The following is a 14347-nucleotide window of genomic DNA, read 5'->3' on the forward strand; positions in this document are numbered from 1 at the left end:
AATGGTCAGCTGTCACCCTCCGTTGTGGAAGGGCACTCAGCCAGGACAGGACTTCTGACAGTTTGCCAGTTGGAACAGTGAGTATCTTGGTGATTCCTTAGCAGCTGGCACAGGAGTTACACTTGCTCAGAGATGGCTACTAGACCGCAGCACAGAACACTGCAACGCACACAGACCACCTAGCTTGGGCACCTGCACTCATGCACAAGCAAGCCAAAGGCCCTAATGAGGGGCAGGTATCACATGGAGATTATACCTGGACAAGGGACAGCCAACTCTTCTTAGACCTATCTTAGACCCTCTGCTTGCTCCCATGTGCTCCTATGGCTGGCTTATTGTGAAGCACCAGGCTGAGCTGAAACCAAGTAAGAGAGGACAGACCTGGCTGCAGAGTTGCAATTGTTAAGTTGTCTGGCCTGGTCACTTGAGGGCTCCAATGAATGCGTCATGTAGAATGGAAGATGAGCCAGAGAGTACAGCAGACAGGGTAATTGTCAACCCGGGTTCTTTTCCTGAGCACCATCAGGAGTGATCCCTTATTACAGAGCCAGCTATAAGTACTGCAGACTGCTGGGTATGGTCCAAAAATCAAATAAAAACCCTTGAGTTTGGTGGGAGTGACAGTACATCTGGTAAGAAGTTGCACATGGAAGGCAACTTGGGTTGGATGCCCAGCATCCCATATGGTCCCTCCACCAATTGTGATGGAGCCAACAATTCAAAGCTCCATTGGGTCTCTAGTCACTCTCACCTGGGCAGGATGTGCTTATCAGTACCCAGTATCTGGCACTTAGCAGGTACTCCACAAAGGCTTGGGGATCAACATAATGTTGCTTTGCATGTATGAATCATACCCTGGTAACTGTCTCCTGGTTCAGTCTACCACGACCTTCCAGCTCAGTGCCACTTAGGTTCACCAGCAAAGGCCTGTAAAATGAAGAGTTTGGGGAGATCTCTCATGATGCTGTGTCTCTTATCAGCACTTTTACTTTCAGTAGGACCCTGTTAAGGGGTGTGTGTTTGTGGAGGAAAGCTTGACCAACAGGTGTTGGCTTTGTCCCGGGCTACTGAACCAGGTGAGAATCAGGAGGAGGCTGGTACGAGGGCCTTTCAGGTTCTAAGGGGGGAGGGGGTTAAAGGAAAAAGGGCCAGAGAGAGAGAGTATAGGGGTTAAGGTGCTAGTGTTATATCCTGCTGACACCAGTTTTATCTCCAGTAGTACACAAGTCTCTGGGCACATTCAGGTCACTTCTGAGTACAGAATCAAAAATAGCTTATGAGTATCCCCAATTATCCCTGCCAAAAATGAAAAAGGCAAAGCATGCAATGCTAGGGGATCCTTTGATGTGGAAGGGGCCATGTGACACGATGCCAATGCTTTAGAGCAGGACAAGAGAAGGATATCTCATACCCAGCACTGCCACCGGGAATGTGGCCCCTGCAGTAATTCCTTAGCCACAGAACCCTGCTGGCCACTTGTCCTCTACTCCAAAACGACAGTAGTCTGCTTAGATGTATTTCCTGGTTTTATTATGGTTGAAACTCTAACCAAAGCATGAGATGGTGGGGGATCCACTCTGATGTGGAGTTAGGAAGGGGCCTTCATTGTGAATTTGGGTCTTCCTCATTCCACCTCCATGGCCTGCACAGTTTCCTCCAGCAGCTCCAGGGTCAGTGGCCTCACTGTCTGGGATAGGATGGCGGTGGTGCCGGGGGTAAAGCTGTACTGGTGGGCCCTGGAAGAGAGGAGGGATGGCTTCTCAAGAGGGGCTCATCATGTGGCTAATAGGCCCCTTGCTACTGTTGCATTCTCCCTTAGGGCCCCCCATCTCCCTTGCTCCCACCTTTCTATGGGCTTTGTAGGTGAGCTCAGTGCTCGCAGCAACTTGGTCCCATCCCTGGTGATCACACACACGTCCACATTTCCTCCAGACCCCAGGTCACCCAGAATTCCTGCAGTGACAGCTTCCACCAGCAGCTCCTGTGCGGCCTCCAGCTATGGTGAGGTGTATGTATGATATTTATGGTATCTTGGGGTGTCACCCTCAGGCTACAGCCTGGGGACTTGGTCAGTCTTTTTTGTTTTTCTGCAGTGGTGGAGATCAAACCTAGAACCTCACATATGCAAGATGAGTGCTCTATCATTAGGACACATCCCTAGACCTGACTGTTCACCTTGAAGCCCAGACCACCTAAATTAAATTCTCTTGCCCTGATCTCTAGATTCACCCTAACCCCCATTTTCTGGTCCCTGTAACTCTCTCTCAAGAGACCGTCTGAGCCCTCTAGCTCAAATTTCTGGGTAACTTTCACTGGTGGTTCCACTCCACCAACTTCTCTTTAGGTGCCTTAGGCACTTCAAGAGCAGCACACAACCATTCACCCCTTCCACCAACAAAATCTGAACCCATCTGCCACATGCACCCCCAGCTCTGACAGCAGTTTGGGTTTTGACTTCTCAGGGAAATCCTAGTATGTTGGAATAGCCCTCTTTACTGAACCTTCCATCTGCACTCGATTGTCACCTCTGGCAAGTATTAACTTTTTTTTTTCTTAGTTTTTGGGTCACACCCGGCAGTGCTCAGGGGTTCCTCCTGGCTCTACGCTCAGAAATCTCTCCTGGCAGGCTGGGGTAGGGGGACGGGGGACACGACCATATGGGATGCGGGGATTCGAACCACCATCCCTACATGCAATTTAAACGCCCTTCCTCCATGCTATCTCTCCGGCCCAAGTATTCACTTTTTTGTTGTTGTTGTTTTTTTCGGGCCACACCGTTTGATGTTCAGGGTTACTCCTGGCTAAGCGCTCAGAAATCGCCCTGGCTTGGGTGGACCATATAGGACGCTGGGGGATCGAACCGCAGTCCTTCCTTGGCTAGCGCTTGCAAGGCAGACACCTTACCTCTAGCGCCACCTCGCCGGCCCCCAAGTATTAACTTTTTTTTTTTTTTTTTTTTTTTGGGCCACACCCGGCATTGCTCAGGGGTTACTACTGGCTGTCTGCTCAGAAATAGCTCCTGGCAGGCACGGGGGACCATATGGGACACCGGGATTTGAACCAACCACCTTTGGTCCTGGATTGGCTGCTTGCAAGGCAAACGCCGCTGTGCTATCTCTCCGGGCCCAAGTATTAACTTTTAAGACCAGACTAAAGTGTGCCCATCCCAAGTGCTCTGATTGCAAGTCTCAACAATGACCACCTATCGGAGGGGCAAGGATCGCGCACCGACATGTTTGGCTGGAATCGGTCCTCCAGCACCGCCAGCGCTGCGTCCTGGCCAGAGCCTGCAAACAAACAGAAGGGCATATCTGGCATCAGGACAAACGTGAGCGAGGCGCCAGGGTCGCAGGGACTCGTAAGGAAGGGCCGCTCAGGAGCGCTCACCCAGGGCCGTGAAGGGCAAACGGCTGTAGGAGCCGTGGGGGTGAATGCTGTAGAGTTGCGGCCCCGTCACGTCTACTCCGCCTACGATCAGCGAAGCGCCCACGTGACCCTGGTACCTAGGCAGGGCGGGTGGGTGTGGTCAGTCGAGGCTCTGCCCCCAGACCTATAGCCCCGCCCACCGGCGGAGTCGCGAGCTGCGATTCGCCGCCTCATTTCCTAGGCCCCGCCCTTCCGGGTCTAGTCTCGTCTCGCGGGATCTTACATCCCCGCTCTTCTCGCGCCACTTCCTTAATCCCGCCCCTTCCGGCGTTGTCGGCCGCGCCCGGTACCGGAAGAGCTTCTGGCGTAGAATTCGGGTAACGGTGGCCACGCGGGGCTCGCGGCCCGTGGACAGGGCGTGTAGCTCCATGTTGGACGCCACCACCCGCGTGGTCATCTCGGCGTCCGCGGCCACTCCGGCGCCACAGCAGCTGCGAGCCAAGCGGGAGGGCGGGTGTGGGCGGGGGCTGCGGGGACCTGACGGGGTCTGGGGGACTCGAGGGGGCCGGCCTGGCGTGATGGACGGATGGACGGATGGATGGATGAATGAACGGAGGACGGGCGGGGGTTCTCACTAGATTTTGGGAGCGATGAAGTGGATCTTCTCGCAGTTCTTGTCCGCCACGACCGAGTCGTTAGTGGCCCGCGTGTCGGCTCCCAAGAGGACCCCGTCCTGAGCAGGTGGAGCGGCCGCGGGGTTAGCAGGCGCCCCATCCTGGAGCCGAGCTCCCCCAGTCCTGCCCTCCACACACCCCCGCTCACTCGGAACACGAAGCCCGCGATGGTGGTCCCGGTCTTGCGTGCGTGCGGGACCCGGAGACCTGGGACGACTCGTTCCAAGGTTGCATTTCTGGAAACGGAGGGGGATTTCCTAGTTTAGCTTTTTTGGGCAAACGCTCTATCCATGCTATCTCTCCGGGCCCTGGTTTCGCTTTTTTTCTGGAAAACCTCCCCCCCCCCAATCTGTGCAGTTGTCCCCCCCTTCCCGGGTTATGTGAGAACCCGGGGCGCTCCACTGATCCGACCCTCCGCGCCCACCTTTCTGGAACAAAAGGCCTCTGCTACTTGGGCGAACCCCGAACCCGACTCGCTACCACCCCAGGTCACCTCTGGCAGTTATCGAAGGAGAAGCCCCCTCCTCGGGGCTCCAGCGCAGGCTTCTGCATCTTGAGTCGTGCTGGGCCGGCGGGGCGGGCGTTGCAGCGCTGCAGGAACTGGGGGTCGTTGCTGTGAGTGGGGCCTGTGAGCCGTAAGAAAGGCTGCAGCCTGTCTTTGGGGCTCCGACAGGACACTTCCCGCTTTCGATTTCACCTTTATGCAGACCCGCTGACACCCCTTCGTGTCTTCTTTTACTTTCACTTCTATTTCTAAGCTACTTGGTAAGATGTTGGTGGCCTTCTTTCCCTCCCTGCTGTCCTACTTTTTTTGTTTGTTTGTTTTGTTTTTGGTTTTTGGGCCACACCCGGCGGTGCTCAGGGGTTACTCCTGGCTGTCTGCTCAGAAATAGCTCCTGGCAGGCACGGGGGACCAAATGGGACACCGGGATTCGAACCAACCACTTTAGGTCCTGGATCGGCTGCTTGCAAGGCAAACACTGCTGTGCTATCTCTCCGGCCCCTGTCCTACATTTCTTAAGAGGTTTCTTTTCTTTTCTTTTTTTTTTTTTTGGTTTTTGGGCCACACCTGGCGTTGCTCAGGGGTTACTCCTGGCTGTCTGCTCAGAAATAGCTCCTGGCAGGCACGGGGGACCATATGGGATACCGGGATTTGAACCAACCACCTTTGGTCCTAGATCGGCTGCTTGCAAGGCAAACACCGCTGTGCTATCTCTCCGGGCCCTTTTTTTCATTTCTTAAGAGGTTTCTTAACCGCCATCTCCCATCCCTTGCAAATTCTCTGCCTTTTGTCAAAATTCTTTTTATTTTTTTCCCCACCCTTGGCCCCTTGTCAAAACTCTATAGGGTATAAGTAAGGTGCCTGCCTTGCACAAGGCTAAATGGGCTTGATCCCATATGGCCTCCGAAGTACCACCAGGAATGATTCCTGAATGCAGAGCCAGGAATAAACACCATCCTTATTCAAAAATGGTTATCCTTCTCCCAACTACCACCTCTCCTGCTTCCTTTGCTTCCTTCCTTTACCCCCATGAAGCTTTCCTTCCATCTTCCCTTAATCAGGAACTTCTGTTTTTCTGGCCATACCTAATAGTGTTCATGGCCCTGGGGTTCCTGGACTTATGGATCATTCTTAGCAGGGTTCAGGGAACCATATGGTGATCAAACCCAGGTCTGCCCAGTGCAAATGCTCTATCAACTAGATTATGGCTCTGGCCTCTCGGGTTTTCTTGCCTCTTAAAGAGGTACTGTGGGTACCCATGTCCTTGGCCTCATGTCCTGGTACCCATGTCTACTCACTCTGCCTCCCCCATGCCCTAGGAGATAACTGTTCCCATCTTTCTCTTAACTGCTGCTTTTTGTTTTTGTTGTTATTTTTTTTGGGAGGGTCACACCCGGCCCGCTCAGGGGTTACTTCTGGCTCTACGCTCAGAAATCGCTCTTGGCAGGCTCCGGGACCAGATGGTATGCCGGGATTCAAACCACCATCCTTCTGCATGAAAGGCAAACGCCTTACCTCCATGCTATCTCTCCGGCCCCAATTGCTGCTTTTTAATGTTTTGGTCACACCCTGCATTCTCAGGGGCTACTATTGGCTCAATGTTGGAGGTCATTACCCAGTGCTCAGGCATCCTGCAGTGCCTTGGGATTGAGTCTGAGCTTTCTGCTTGCACAGCATTTTCTCTACCAGGCACGATCTCTAACGATTTCTAACTTAGTCTCAGGAAGCATCCTGCTTCTCTTATCTAGCCTTCCAACCTTCCACAGCTTAAACCTGCCCCACAAGGGCCCAGGTTCCCATGTTCATGCCTGTTGAGTACAGTGCAGGCACCACCAGCTCTGGGAAACCTTCCAAGACTCAGATCTTATTGCTGTTGCTCTCTCATCTTTCCTCCCAGACCCTCTTAACTACACTAATAACTTGTTTTGTTATTTGGCCATTCCCAGTGGTGCTCAGGACTTAACTCCTACCTCTGAGCTCAGGGATCACACCTGGTGGTGCTTGGGAGACTATGTGGGGTGATGGGGTTTGAAACTTGGCTGCATGCAAGGCAAGGCCCTTACCTACTATACTATTTCCCTGCTTCCCCGTAAACTTTACATTAACTTTTGGTTTTGGGGCCACATCTTGTGATGCTCAGGGCATACTACTGACTATACTCAGGAATCATTTTTGGTGGTGCTAGGGGACCATTCGGGATGTCAGGGATGGAAACTGGTTTGGCCACATACAAAGCAAGCGCTTTACCTACTCTGCTATCTTACCTCTCCAGCTTTTATTTGGGGAATCATGCCTTGTGATTCTCAGGGATTACTTCTGGCTCTGTTCAGAAATTACTCCTGGCAGGCTCAGGAGATCATATGGGATCCTGAGGATGAATCCAGGTTGGCCACATGCAGGACAAATGCCCTATCTGCTGTGCTATCGCTTCGGCCCCAAGAACAAGCTTAAATAAATACGATCTAACCAGCGGTTGCAATGGACAGCACATGAGTACACACATATCCAGTCCACTCACATACTCCCTTGAATCATATACTCATATGCTGTATACACATATGCACATAAACCATGTGCTCCCACCCACACCCCACTGCTGTGTGCAGCTGCTGTAGATTTCCAGCACAAAATCCCAGGAAGGCTGATCTGACAGGAGAGTGAATCTGGGCAGCTCAGGGACCCTCATGCCTGCCCACCAATCCACAGTACTGGGCAGGGCTGATGAAGCATACGTAAGATTTTATTCAGAGGGTGGGGGTTTGGGGCTGGCAGTGGGGGATCTGGAGGTGTTATTGCGATAGGCCCCCAGCAAGATGCTGTTGATGTGCTCCAGGGTCTGGTTGCTGAAGACCATGTTGAGGTGCTGGAGCTTGTGCAGTGGCAGCAGGTGCACAGGCTGCGTCTGGCGGTGCCTCCAGCTGGCACAGAGCTCTGTACTGCGTGTGGCCACTGTATCATCCCCGTCCTCATAGAGTACCTCCACGGGGTCCTCGTAAGGGAAGCCGTGGTCATAGATGTAGGTTCGGGGCGTGGGCCTGCCCACTCCATACAGACAATAAACTTCCACCCCCGGTGCAGGTAGGCCTGCCAGCAAATCGCGGGATTGGAGCCACATGTACCAGCCTTCCTCAAAGTGTAGGTCTTCAAAGAAGCGCTGGTAGTCACGGCTTGTATAGTTGAAATCAGGCGTGGAGATGAACACGTGGTCCTCAGGCCACGCCATGCTGGAGGGAAACATCCAGGGGGAGGCCGTTGTCATGCGCTGCTGCCCTTTCAGCTTGATGCTGGATATGATCGGGATGCCCCGGTTGTCACCTGGGAACAAGGAGCATGGTGGGGCCAGGAACCTGCCATCCCACCCCCAGCTCCACTTGCCCTCTAATCCTGTCCCACTTGGCTTTGTCCTTCCCTGACTCACACCTCAATGCAAAGCCACTGGCTAAAACAGGCCTCACCTTTAATTCTGTGGGCTGGGCTCTTAGGATAGCTATGGATGAAGGGGGTTCCTAAGGATGGGTATATCTGTGTGCATATTTGCAGGGTGCTGGCCATTCTCCTTCAGGAAGAGCCTATGCTGCACAGGGATCAGAGCTGAGTTCCCAGAACAGTGAAATGGCCTGTGTGATAAGGGGGTCTCTGAAAGCGAGGGAGGCCACCTTTGGTTGTGTCCAACACACAGTGGGTGCTCAACAGTCAGAGCTGTGCTACTCCTGGGAAGGGCGGGAAGGGCTTCAGAGACTGGGCCTGGCTTTGGCAACTCCCTGGGAAAGAGCTGCTGGGAATAGAAGGTAGTTGCAAGTTAGAAAAAATGGGGCTGTGAGTTAAGACTGCAAGGTTCATTTCCTCCCTACTTCCTCTCTGTCATCATGGGGCAGACTGGAAGGAGCTGTTCTGACAGATTCACTACTTTGGGGGGGACCAAAGTCATGGTCTATTGGAGATGATACCCCTAACCAGGCCCTAGTAGCAGAAGAGAGATGGCTGGAAGCTTCCTCTGATCACAGAGGCTCTTACCTGAGGCCAGAACCTGCATGAGCGTGATGGAGCCACCCCAGGGAGCCCCCAGCGAGATGAAGCCATCAATGAAGCGGTCCTTCCAGGACTGGGGCTGGTGCAGCAGGAAATGGAGCAGGTGCAAGCAGCCGAGGCTGTGCCCGATGAGGAAGACCGGCTTCCCATAGGCTGTGTGCATCTCCTCCACTAGTTCGGCCAGCTTGCGGTAGTATTCTTCCTGTTGGTCTGATGGATGAGCGAGTGAGGTCTTGGCATGTGGAGTCTGGGGCCACCTCACCCACTCTCAGCTCAGCCACCCACCAGGCACTTACTGGGCTCCAGCCGCCAGTCATAGGGGGCGGCCCGCACGGTCTTGTCCCGCACATACCCATTGTTCACCAGATTCTGCACCAGGGTGTGCATGTAACCTGCAAGGAGGTAGCAGTGTTGGGGGTTCAGGTCTGGGAGCCACCACAAACTGAGGTCCCACCCATTCCCCAGGATGTGGACCTGCTAACTTGTTGTTGTCCAGATACTCGACAGAGTAGGTCTTGCCAAAGCCAGGGACACGGATCTGCACACCAGGAGCATTGGATAGGCGCCCTGAACTGCGATTGAAGATGACCCTGGGGAATGGAGGAATGTTTAGCAGGCTGGCAGCCATGGGGCAGGGCTGGGGGAGGTCCAGAAGACCCGTACCTGGTGTTATCGATCCAGCAGTCTACCCCCAGAGGCAGAAACATGTTGAGGTCCAGCCAGATGGTGAAGAAGTCCTCTGTCTTGCGGTAGCACATCCAGTTCACCACATCTGGCTTATCCAGCTTGGCTTCCAGCTGATTTCCCATGCAGCCAGGCACTGTGGGCACTAGCCTTTACTCTGGACTCTTCTTAGTTCCCTGGTCCCACTGGCCTCCCTCTGCCCAGGTATGGCTAGGACCTGCCCAGCCCCCTTCAGCTCCCATCCCCTCACCTTCAGGCTCCCAGCCCCCTCCACATAGCAGCCCAGAGCCCAGACCCCTCCAGATGGGCACGAAGTGCAGAGGCCAAGGCTTCTGTCCCCTGCCCCCTCCGAGCAAACATGTCACCTGGCTCTCAGTGACTGCCAAAGTCCAACCAAGGTAAGAACAAACAGGGCTTGGGGGGTTTTAGATGAGGGGCTGTGCACAGGAGCGGGGGCAGGACTTCTTGTGCCTCTCTTGCCAGGGTGGGGTGGGGGCTGAGGAAACAGGGGTGTCAGTTCATGATCAGGTGGCTCTAGGTGACCATAGTGCATATTGCTTTGGCCAAGCCACCCCCCAATATAAGCAGCCTGGAAGAAGTAACTCAGAGCCCCAGAAGGATGTTGGGGAAGGTTCTTGGCAACAGACGCATCTAGGCTCCTCAGCACTGAGGTAGATTTTGGGGTGGATACAGGAGCCCGAGCCGTGGCAGGGACTGCTATGGGGGTTAGGGCCCAGGCTCCCAGGGTCTGGCTTGGTGGGGGCTTACCGAGGATGACGGGCCGTGTGTGGTTACTGAGCTCAGCCTTGGGCGTGGTGTGCGGGGGGAAGAGCACATTGAACAGCCAGAACGGGGCTGCAGAGGGGAGCAGCAGCTCCAGAAGCAGCAGCTCCCACTGCCATGGGGAGCCGGGCAGCCTCATTCCTGCCCTAGTGCCTGATAGCCAATGAAGCCAGCCTGGGCCGGATTTGTCTGGTGTGGGGCTGGGAGGGGCTAGAGCACTAGTGGGAGGGTCAGCCTGGCCAATGGGGGTGGACAGATATTGCCGGGAAGGGCGCACACAGCCTCAGATCTGGCTTCGGGCTCAGGTTCAATTCCGCCTTCTTCCCTTGGCGCCAGGGGAAACAGCTAGGGCAGCAGGAGGCCCAGAATTACACAATGTTTTATTGAAAAAAGTCAGGTCTCCGCTGGCCAGCTCCATTCATCCTGGCTCCGTGGGGGTCCCTGGCCTGCAGGCAGGCTGGGCCGTCCCCGCTACCTTTCCCCTCTTCTCTCTTGGTGACATCTGAACAATAAATATGCAATAAATATCCAGGATCAGTTTCCTTCGAACCCCCCAGCAACCTCACAGTCTTCTCCAACGAGGGCGGGCCTCCTGGGGTGCTGGATAGGGAAGGCCACCAAAACTCTCAGGGTTCTATAGGACCTCAGTTCTGTCTCCATCAGCAGGTCCAGGTCCAGTCTCCAGGGAGACCAAGCCAAGCTGGGCCCAGGGAGGCGGGTGGAAAAGGGGCTGTTCCCCCAGGGCACCTCCACTCCAGGCCACATGCCAATACTGAGCTCAGGAGTAGATGGTGATGACTTCCCGGCCACCGCACGCACTAGCAGCACCTCGCTCCAGGCCCTCAGTCAGCACCTCCAGGACTCCCATGTCTGCAGCCACAGGGTCAAGGAGGGCAGCATGGGGACTCCGGCCTGGCCTGACCCCCACAACCTCCCCCTCCACAGAGAAGGATACAGTTCTCGTCCCCTTCGCTATTCTTACGGAGCGGACCAGGCTATGTTCAGGAGGACCAGGCGGGCATATGTGAGCGAGTGACAATCACTTCATTGAGTTTCACGGCTGTGTGCATGCGCCGCACATTGGACTGGTCCCTGCAGGGAACATGCCCCATTACAGGTCCTATCTCTGGATCCCCCCCATTCCCACTGCCCTCAACCCACTTCTCCCAGATCTTGGGGTTCAAATCACTGCACTCACGGCTTAATGTGCACCAGCTCCCGGAAGTTGTTAGGCGCGTGGCTGGGGTCCCATGGCTCGGTGGCCATGTACTTGTCCCGGGTCCATGTCATTTGGATCTTCTCAGCCCCTGCCACAGAAGAATCCTCCTCCTCATCTGAGTACAGGCTTTCGAGCCGCAGGGCAGAGTGTCGGTCTTTGACCAACTGAGCCTGGAGACAACAGGGTGGGAGTCTGAATGGCCTAGCATACTCACAGGCTGCTGGGAAATGGGCACTGGAACCCAGAACTGGGGGAACTCATCCTGATGCTGACACCACAGACCTCTCGCTCCCGCTCCGTCTTGGTCAGCCTCATCTGCCTCAGCATCTGTGAGCGCTGCTCCATCATCAGGGTCCGCTCATAGGTGTATGCCGAGATGTCGCTATTATGCTGGGGAGAGGGAGATCCATGAAGAGTATGGATGGGGCTGCCCAGGGTAGGGGCACGGCTGTGCCAGGGTGCTTACCATCTCTACCACCTCCACTTCAGCTTCAAGGCGAAGGTGGTACAGGAAGATAGCCAGATCCTTCTTCATCTGGATACTGTTGTCATCCATTTGGGCCACCGTGAAGATGCGCATCCGGCATTTCCTCCAGACCTGCAGCCACACAGCAGCCATGTAGGTTAGCCGCATGTACCCCCCTCCCTCTCACATCCCTCACAGTTACAGCTGTGACCTAGGAGTGTGTGAGGCGCCATAGGGCAGAGCCTTGCCTGCCTGCCTGCTGGCCCCATACCTTGTGTTGGCGCAGCAGGAAGGGCAGCAGCATGAGCATGCCTCCATCATGCACGATCCACCACACGTCAATGTGGCCCTCCAGGTAGCGCTCATGGTTGCTGGGGTAAAATGCGATGTTCTTGGGCACAAGCAGGGCCAGGTGAGCTGCTGTGGTGCAGCGCACAGTATCTGGGGGTGAGGAGAGGCAAGGGGTGCTGCTGACTACCAGCCAGCCTGTGGCTCTCTGGCCTCTGCTCTCATTTGCTCTGGCCTGTAGGGCTGAGTCCAGACCCCGAACGTACCAATGAAAGTCTTCCAGGCCCGCGGATCCTCACTTTGTCGCCAGCCATAGGGCCAGCCCAGCACCACGGAGTTGTGCCTCATGCCACCCAGGCCGCAGGATTGGATGAGGTGGGCCAACCCCTCACGCACTTTGCTGGCCACCACCACCTGGCAGAAGCCTTTCACCTTCTCAATCTCCATCATGTTCTTGATTGTCTGCAGGGGATATACCCGTCCCCTTTGCTAGGCTCTCTCCCAAGTTCCCGAGGGCACAGAGCAATTTTAGGGGAGGGTGGACACGCCAGCCCTTCCAGAGCTCATGCTTTCAAGAGGAGAAAGCCACATCCATTTGCCCCAGCCCGTGGGTGGGAATGGGCAGCACACCAAGTTGGCCAGCATTAGACCCCTGCCTCCAGGCAGCCCACCCCTCCAGCCCACTCAGCTCCTGGCCCGGCGTGAGCACCTGCTCTGCGGCCTGGGCCTCGCCATAGCTCTCCAGAAAGCTGCCCTGGATGACAGAGCCCACGATGGTCAGGCCCTTGCCGGCTTTTAGCTGGGAGGCAAAGGTGAGAAGCCGTGGGTACTTGACATGAAGATCCTCGTCCAACTTCAGCAGCACCAGCAGCTGGGGCCTGTGACAGCCAAAGGGGGTACCTGAGACCAGGCAGAAGGTTCTAGGGAGCCCCGCATCCCATCTTGGCTCACACACCCTCACAGGTTAAGGTAGCAGGAACCTGAGCTCCAGCTAGAGGGTGAACTTGGCAACCCCAGGAAGGGAAACCCAGATGGGGGTGGGGAGCACCCTGAGAGCCTGGGTGTGAACTCACCGCCAGTTCTTGGTGTGAGGTGGCCCCTCCTCCAGTCGGAGCAATGCATAGCGAGCGGCACTCAGGGATAGGCCTCGGATCCCGTCACCCCACTCCTTCTCAGCCCTGAAGAGAATCCCCCATCAGACTCTGAGTTTCTGGTTCCCTACTCTACCACCCCAGGGCTTTTGTCTCTGTAATGGCCCAGCACCTCACATGCCCACAGAGGGCCCACTCCATCCCCAACTCACCCCTGGTATTCGATGTACTTGTAGATCATGCCCGCGATGAGCATGGCAACCAGAGCATAGTACCAGGAGGACACAAACATCAGTGCCAGGCAAAGACTCATGCCCAGGAAGGACAGCGTTCCTGGCCAGACAGGGAAAGGGCCCGAGTGAGGCAAGACCAGGAGGACCCAGGACTAAGCCCCACCAGCCCCCCTCATCTCCCACCAACAGCCACTGCTTCCCAAGCACATTCAGAACAGAGTTCCTAGGGCCCCCTCTAGCTCCTGGGTGGGTAGATTTGCCGGGTGCTCACCAGTGATAGTATTTGAAACGAGGCCGCCAGTTGGGGGTCCGGAGGAGCGTCTGTACAGCACAGGCCAGATTCACAAAGAGGTAACACATCAGAAAGAACCTGCCAGGGCCAGTAAGAGGGCAGGGGAAGTGCTTGTCTTGCATGCAGCCAAGCCTGGTTTGATTCTTGGAACCCCCTATAGCCCCCCAATGTTATATATGAAAATCTTTCCATAAGATTATTATCTTACTAATTCTACCCTAATCAATATTGTACCCACCCTAGGGTGTGACCTGGTGATAGTATATTGGATTATTCCTTACTTGATATTCTGCTCCCACCCTAGTGTGGTACCTGATTCTTGTCTATAAAAGCAAGGATCTGAGGAAGGCTGCGGATTCTTCAGACTTATCCGCTGAATAAAGCTGATATCTCCTGAAGCCTGACTGCTTGTGAATTTTCTACAGGCCACTATCCTGAACCCTCAGACCCTCCGGCTGAACAGCGTGGCAGATGCGTGGCCCGAGCTGGAGGAGAAAAACCTCATCCTCCATCCCATCACCTTCCAGCCCCATCCAGGGCTCAATTACAATACCCCAAGCCCTGCCAGGAGTGATTCCTGAGTGCTGAGCCCTGCAGGAATAAGCCTTGCTCAGGTGTGGCCCAAAAATAAAAAAGAACTTGCAGCACAGGCATGGTTGGCAGACAACCTCATGGCATAGGCCCCCAGCCCTGTCCTTCTTCATTCTTAGCCTGGGGCCC

General features: G+C 55.1%; 3 protein-coding genes across 4 annotated transcripts in view; all 3 read right to left on the reverse strand.

Moving 5' to 3' along the window:
• Positions 1-1508: 1508 nt before the first annotated feature.
• On the reverse strand, positions 1509-4606 carry PSMB10 (proteasome 20S subunit beta 10). Its single transcript, XM_049786446.1, has 8 exons — positions 4534-4606; positions 4189-4276; positions 4002-4099; positions 3717-3857; positions 3388-3503; positions 3229-3287; positions 1845-1996; positions 1509-1736 (listed from the first exon to the last, which is right to left on the reverse strand). The coding sequence occupies exons 1-8, from the start codon at positions 4590-4592 to the stop codon at positions 1625-1627; spliced, it is 825 nt and encodes a 274-aa protein (XP_049642403.1). The 5' UTR covers positions 4593-4606; the 3' UTR covers positions 1509-1624.
• A 2658-nt stretch (positions 4607-7264) lies between these two features.
• On the reverse strand, positions 7265-10277 carry LCAT (lecithin-cholesterol acyltransferase). Of its 2 annotated transcripts, none has more exons than XM_049786411.1 (6): positions 10024-10277; positions 9235-9391; positions 9062-9161; positions 8868-8964; positions 8557-8781; positions 7265-7857 (listed from the first exon to the last, which is right to left on the reverse strand). In XM_049786411.1, exons 1-6 carry the CDS (start codon positions 10175-10177, stop codon positions 7283-7285), a joined length of 1308 nt encoding a protein of 435 aa, XP_049642368.1. In that variant the 5' UTR covers positions 10178-10277; the 3' UTR covers positions 7265-7282. The 2 variants fall into 2 exon arrangements, with proteins under 2 accessions (XP_049642368.1, XP_049642367.1); XM_049786410.1 differs by having other exon boundaries at positions 8868-8963; positions 9046-9161.
• A 122-nt stretch (positions 10278-10399) lies between these two features.
• The window catches only part of SLC12A4 (solute carrier family 12 member 4), a 28626-nt gene continuing 24678 nt past the window's right edge, over positions 10400-14347 (reverse strand). Inside the window, 11 exon segments of the mRNA XM_049786486.1 lie at positions 10400-10908; positions 10994-11130; positions 11237-11427; positions 11540-11647; positions 11724-11855; positions 11995-12164; positions 12278-12473; positions 12721-12889; positions 13085-13189; positions 13315-13432; positions 13605-13705. Coding sequence (XP_049642443.1) covers positions 10817-10908; positions 10994-11130; positions 11237-11427; positions 11540-11647; positions 11724-11855; positions 11995-12164; positions 12278-12473; positions 12721-12889; positions 13085-13189; positions 13315-13432; positions 13605-13705 — 1519 coding nt within the window. The 3' untranslated portion in view covers positions 10400-10816.

Source organism: Suncus etruscus, chromosome 14 (genome assembly GCF_024139225.1).
Source record: "Suncus etruscus isolate mSunEtr1 chromosome 14, mSunEtr1.pri.cur, whole genome shotgun sequence".
NCBI lineage: Eukaryota > Metazoa > Chordata > Mammalia > Eulipotyphla > Soricidae > Suncus > Suncus etruscus.

What these genes read in the sequence shown, in the direction of transcription:
- PSMB10 (XM_049786446.1), bottom strand. Translation starts at nt 4,592, where the DNA reads ATGCAGAAGCCTGCGCTGGAGCCCCGAGGAGGGGGCTTCTCCTTCGAT. An exon ending in TCGCGGGCTTCGTGTTCCGA is followed by an intron (nt 4,100 to 4,188) that starts GTGAGCGGGGGT and finishes CCACCTGCTCAG; the next exon opens with GACGGGGTCCTCTTGGGAGC. An exon ending in GATTCCAGCCAAACATGTCG is followed by an intron (nt 1,997 to 3,228) that starts GTGCGCGATCCT and finishes ACCTCACCATAG; the next exon opens with CTGGAGGCCGCACAGGAGCT.
- LCAT (XM_049786410.1), bottom strand. Translation starts at nt 10,177, where the DNA reads ATGAGGCTGCCCGGCTCCCCATGGCAGTGGGAGCTGCTGCTTCTGGAG. An exon ending in GGACAACAACAAGTTAGCAG is followed by an intron (nt 8,964 to 9,045) that starts GTCCACATCCTG and finishes ACCTCCTTGCAG; the next exon opens with GTTACATGCACACCCTGGTG. An exon ending in CATGCAGGTTCTGGCCTCAG is followed by an intron (nt 7,858 to 8,556) that starts GTAAGAGCCTCT and finishes CCTTGTTCCCAG; the next exon opens with GTGACAACCGGGGCATCCCG.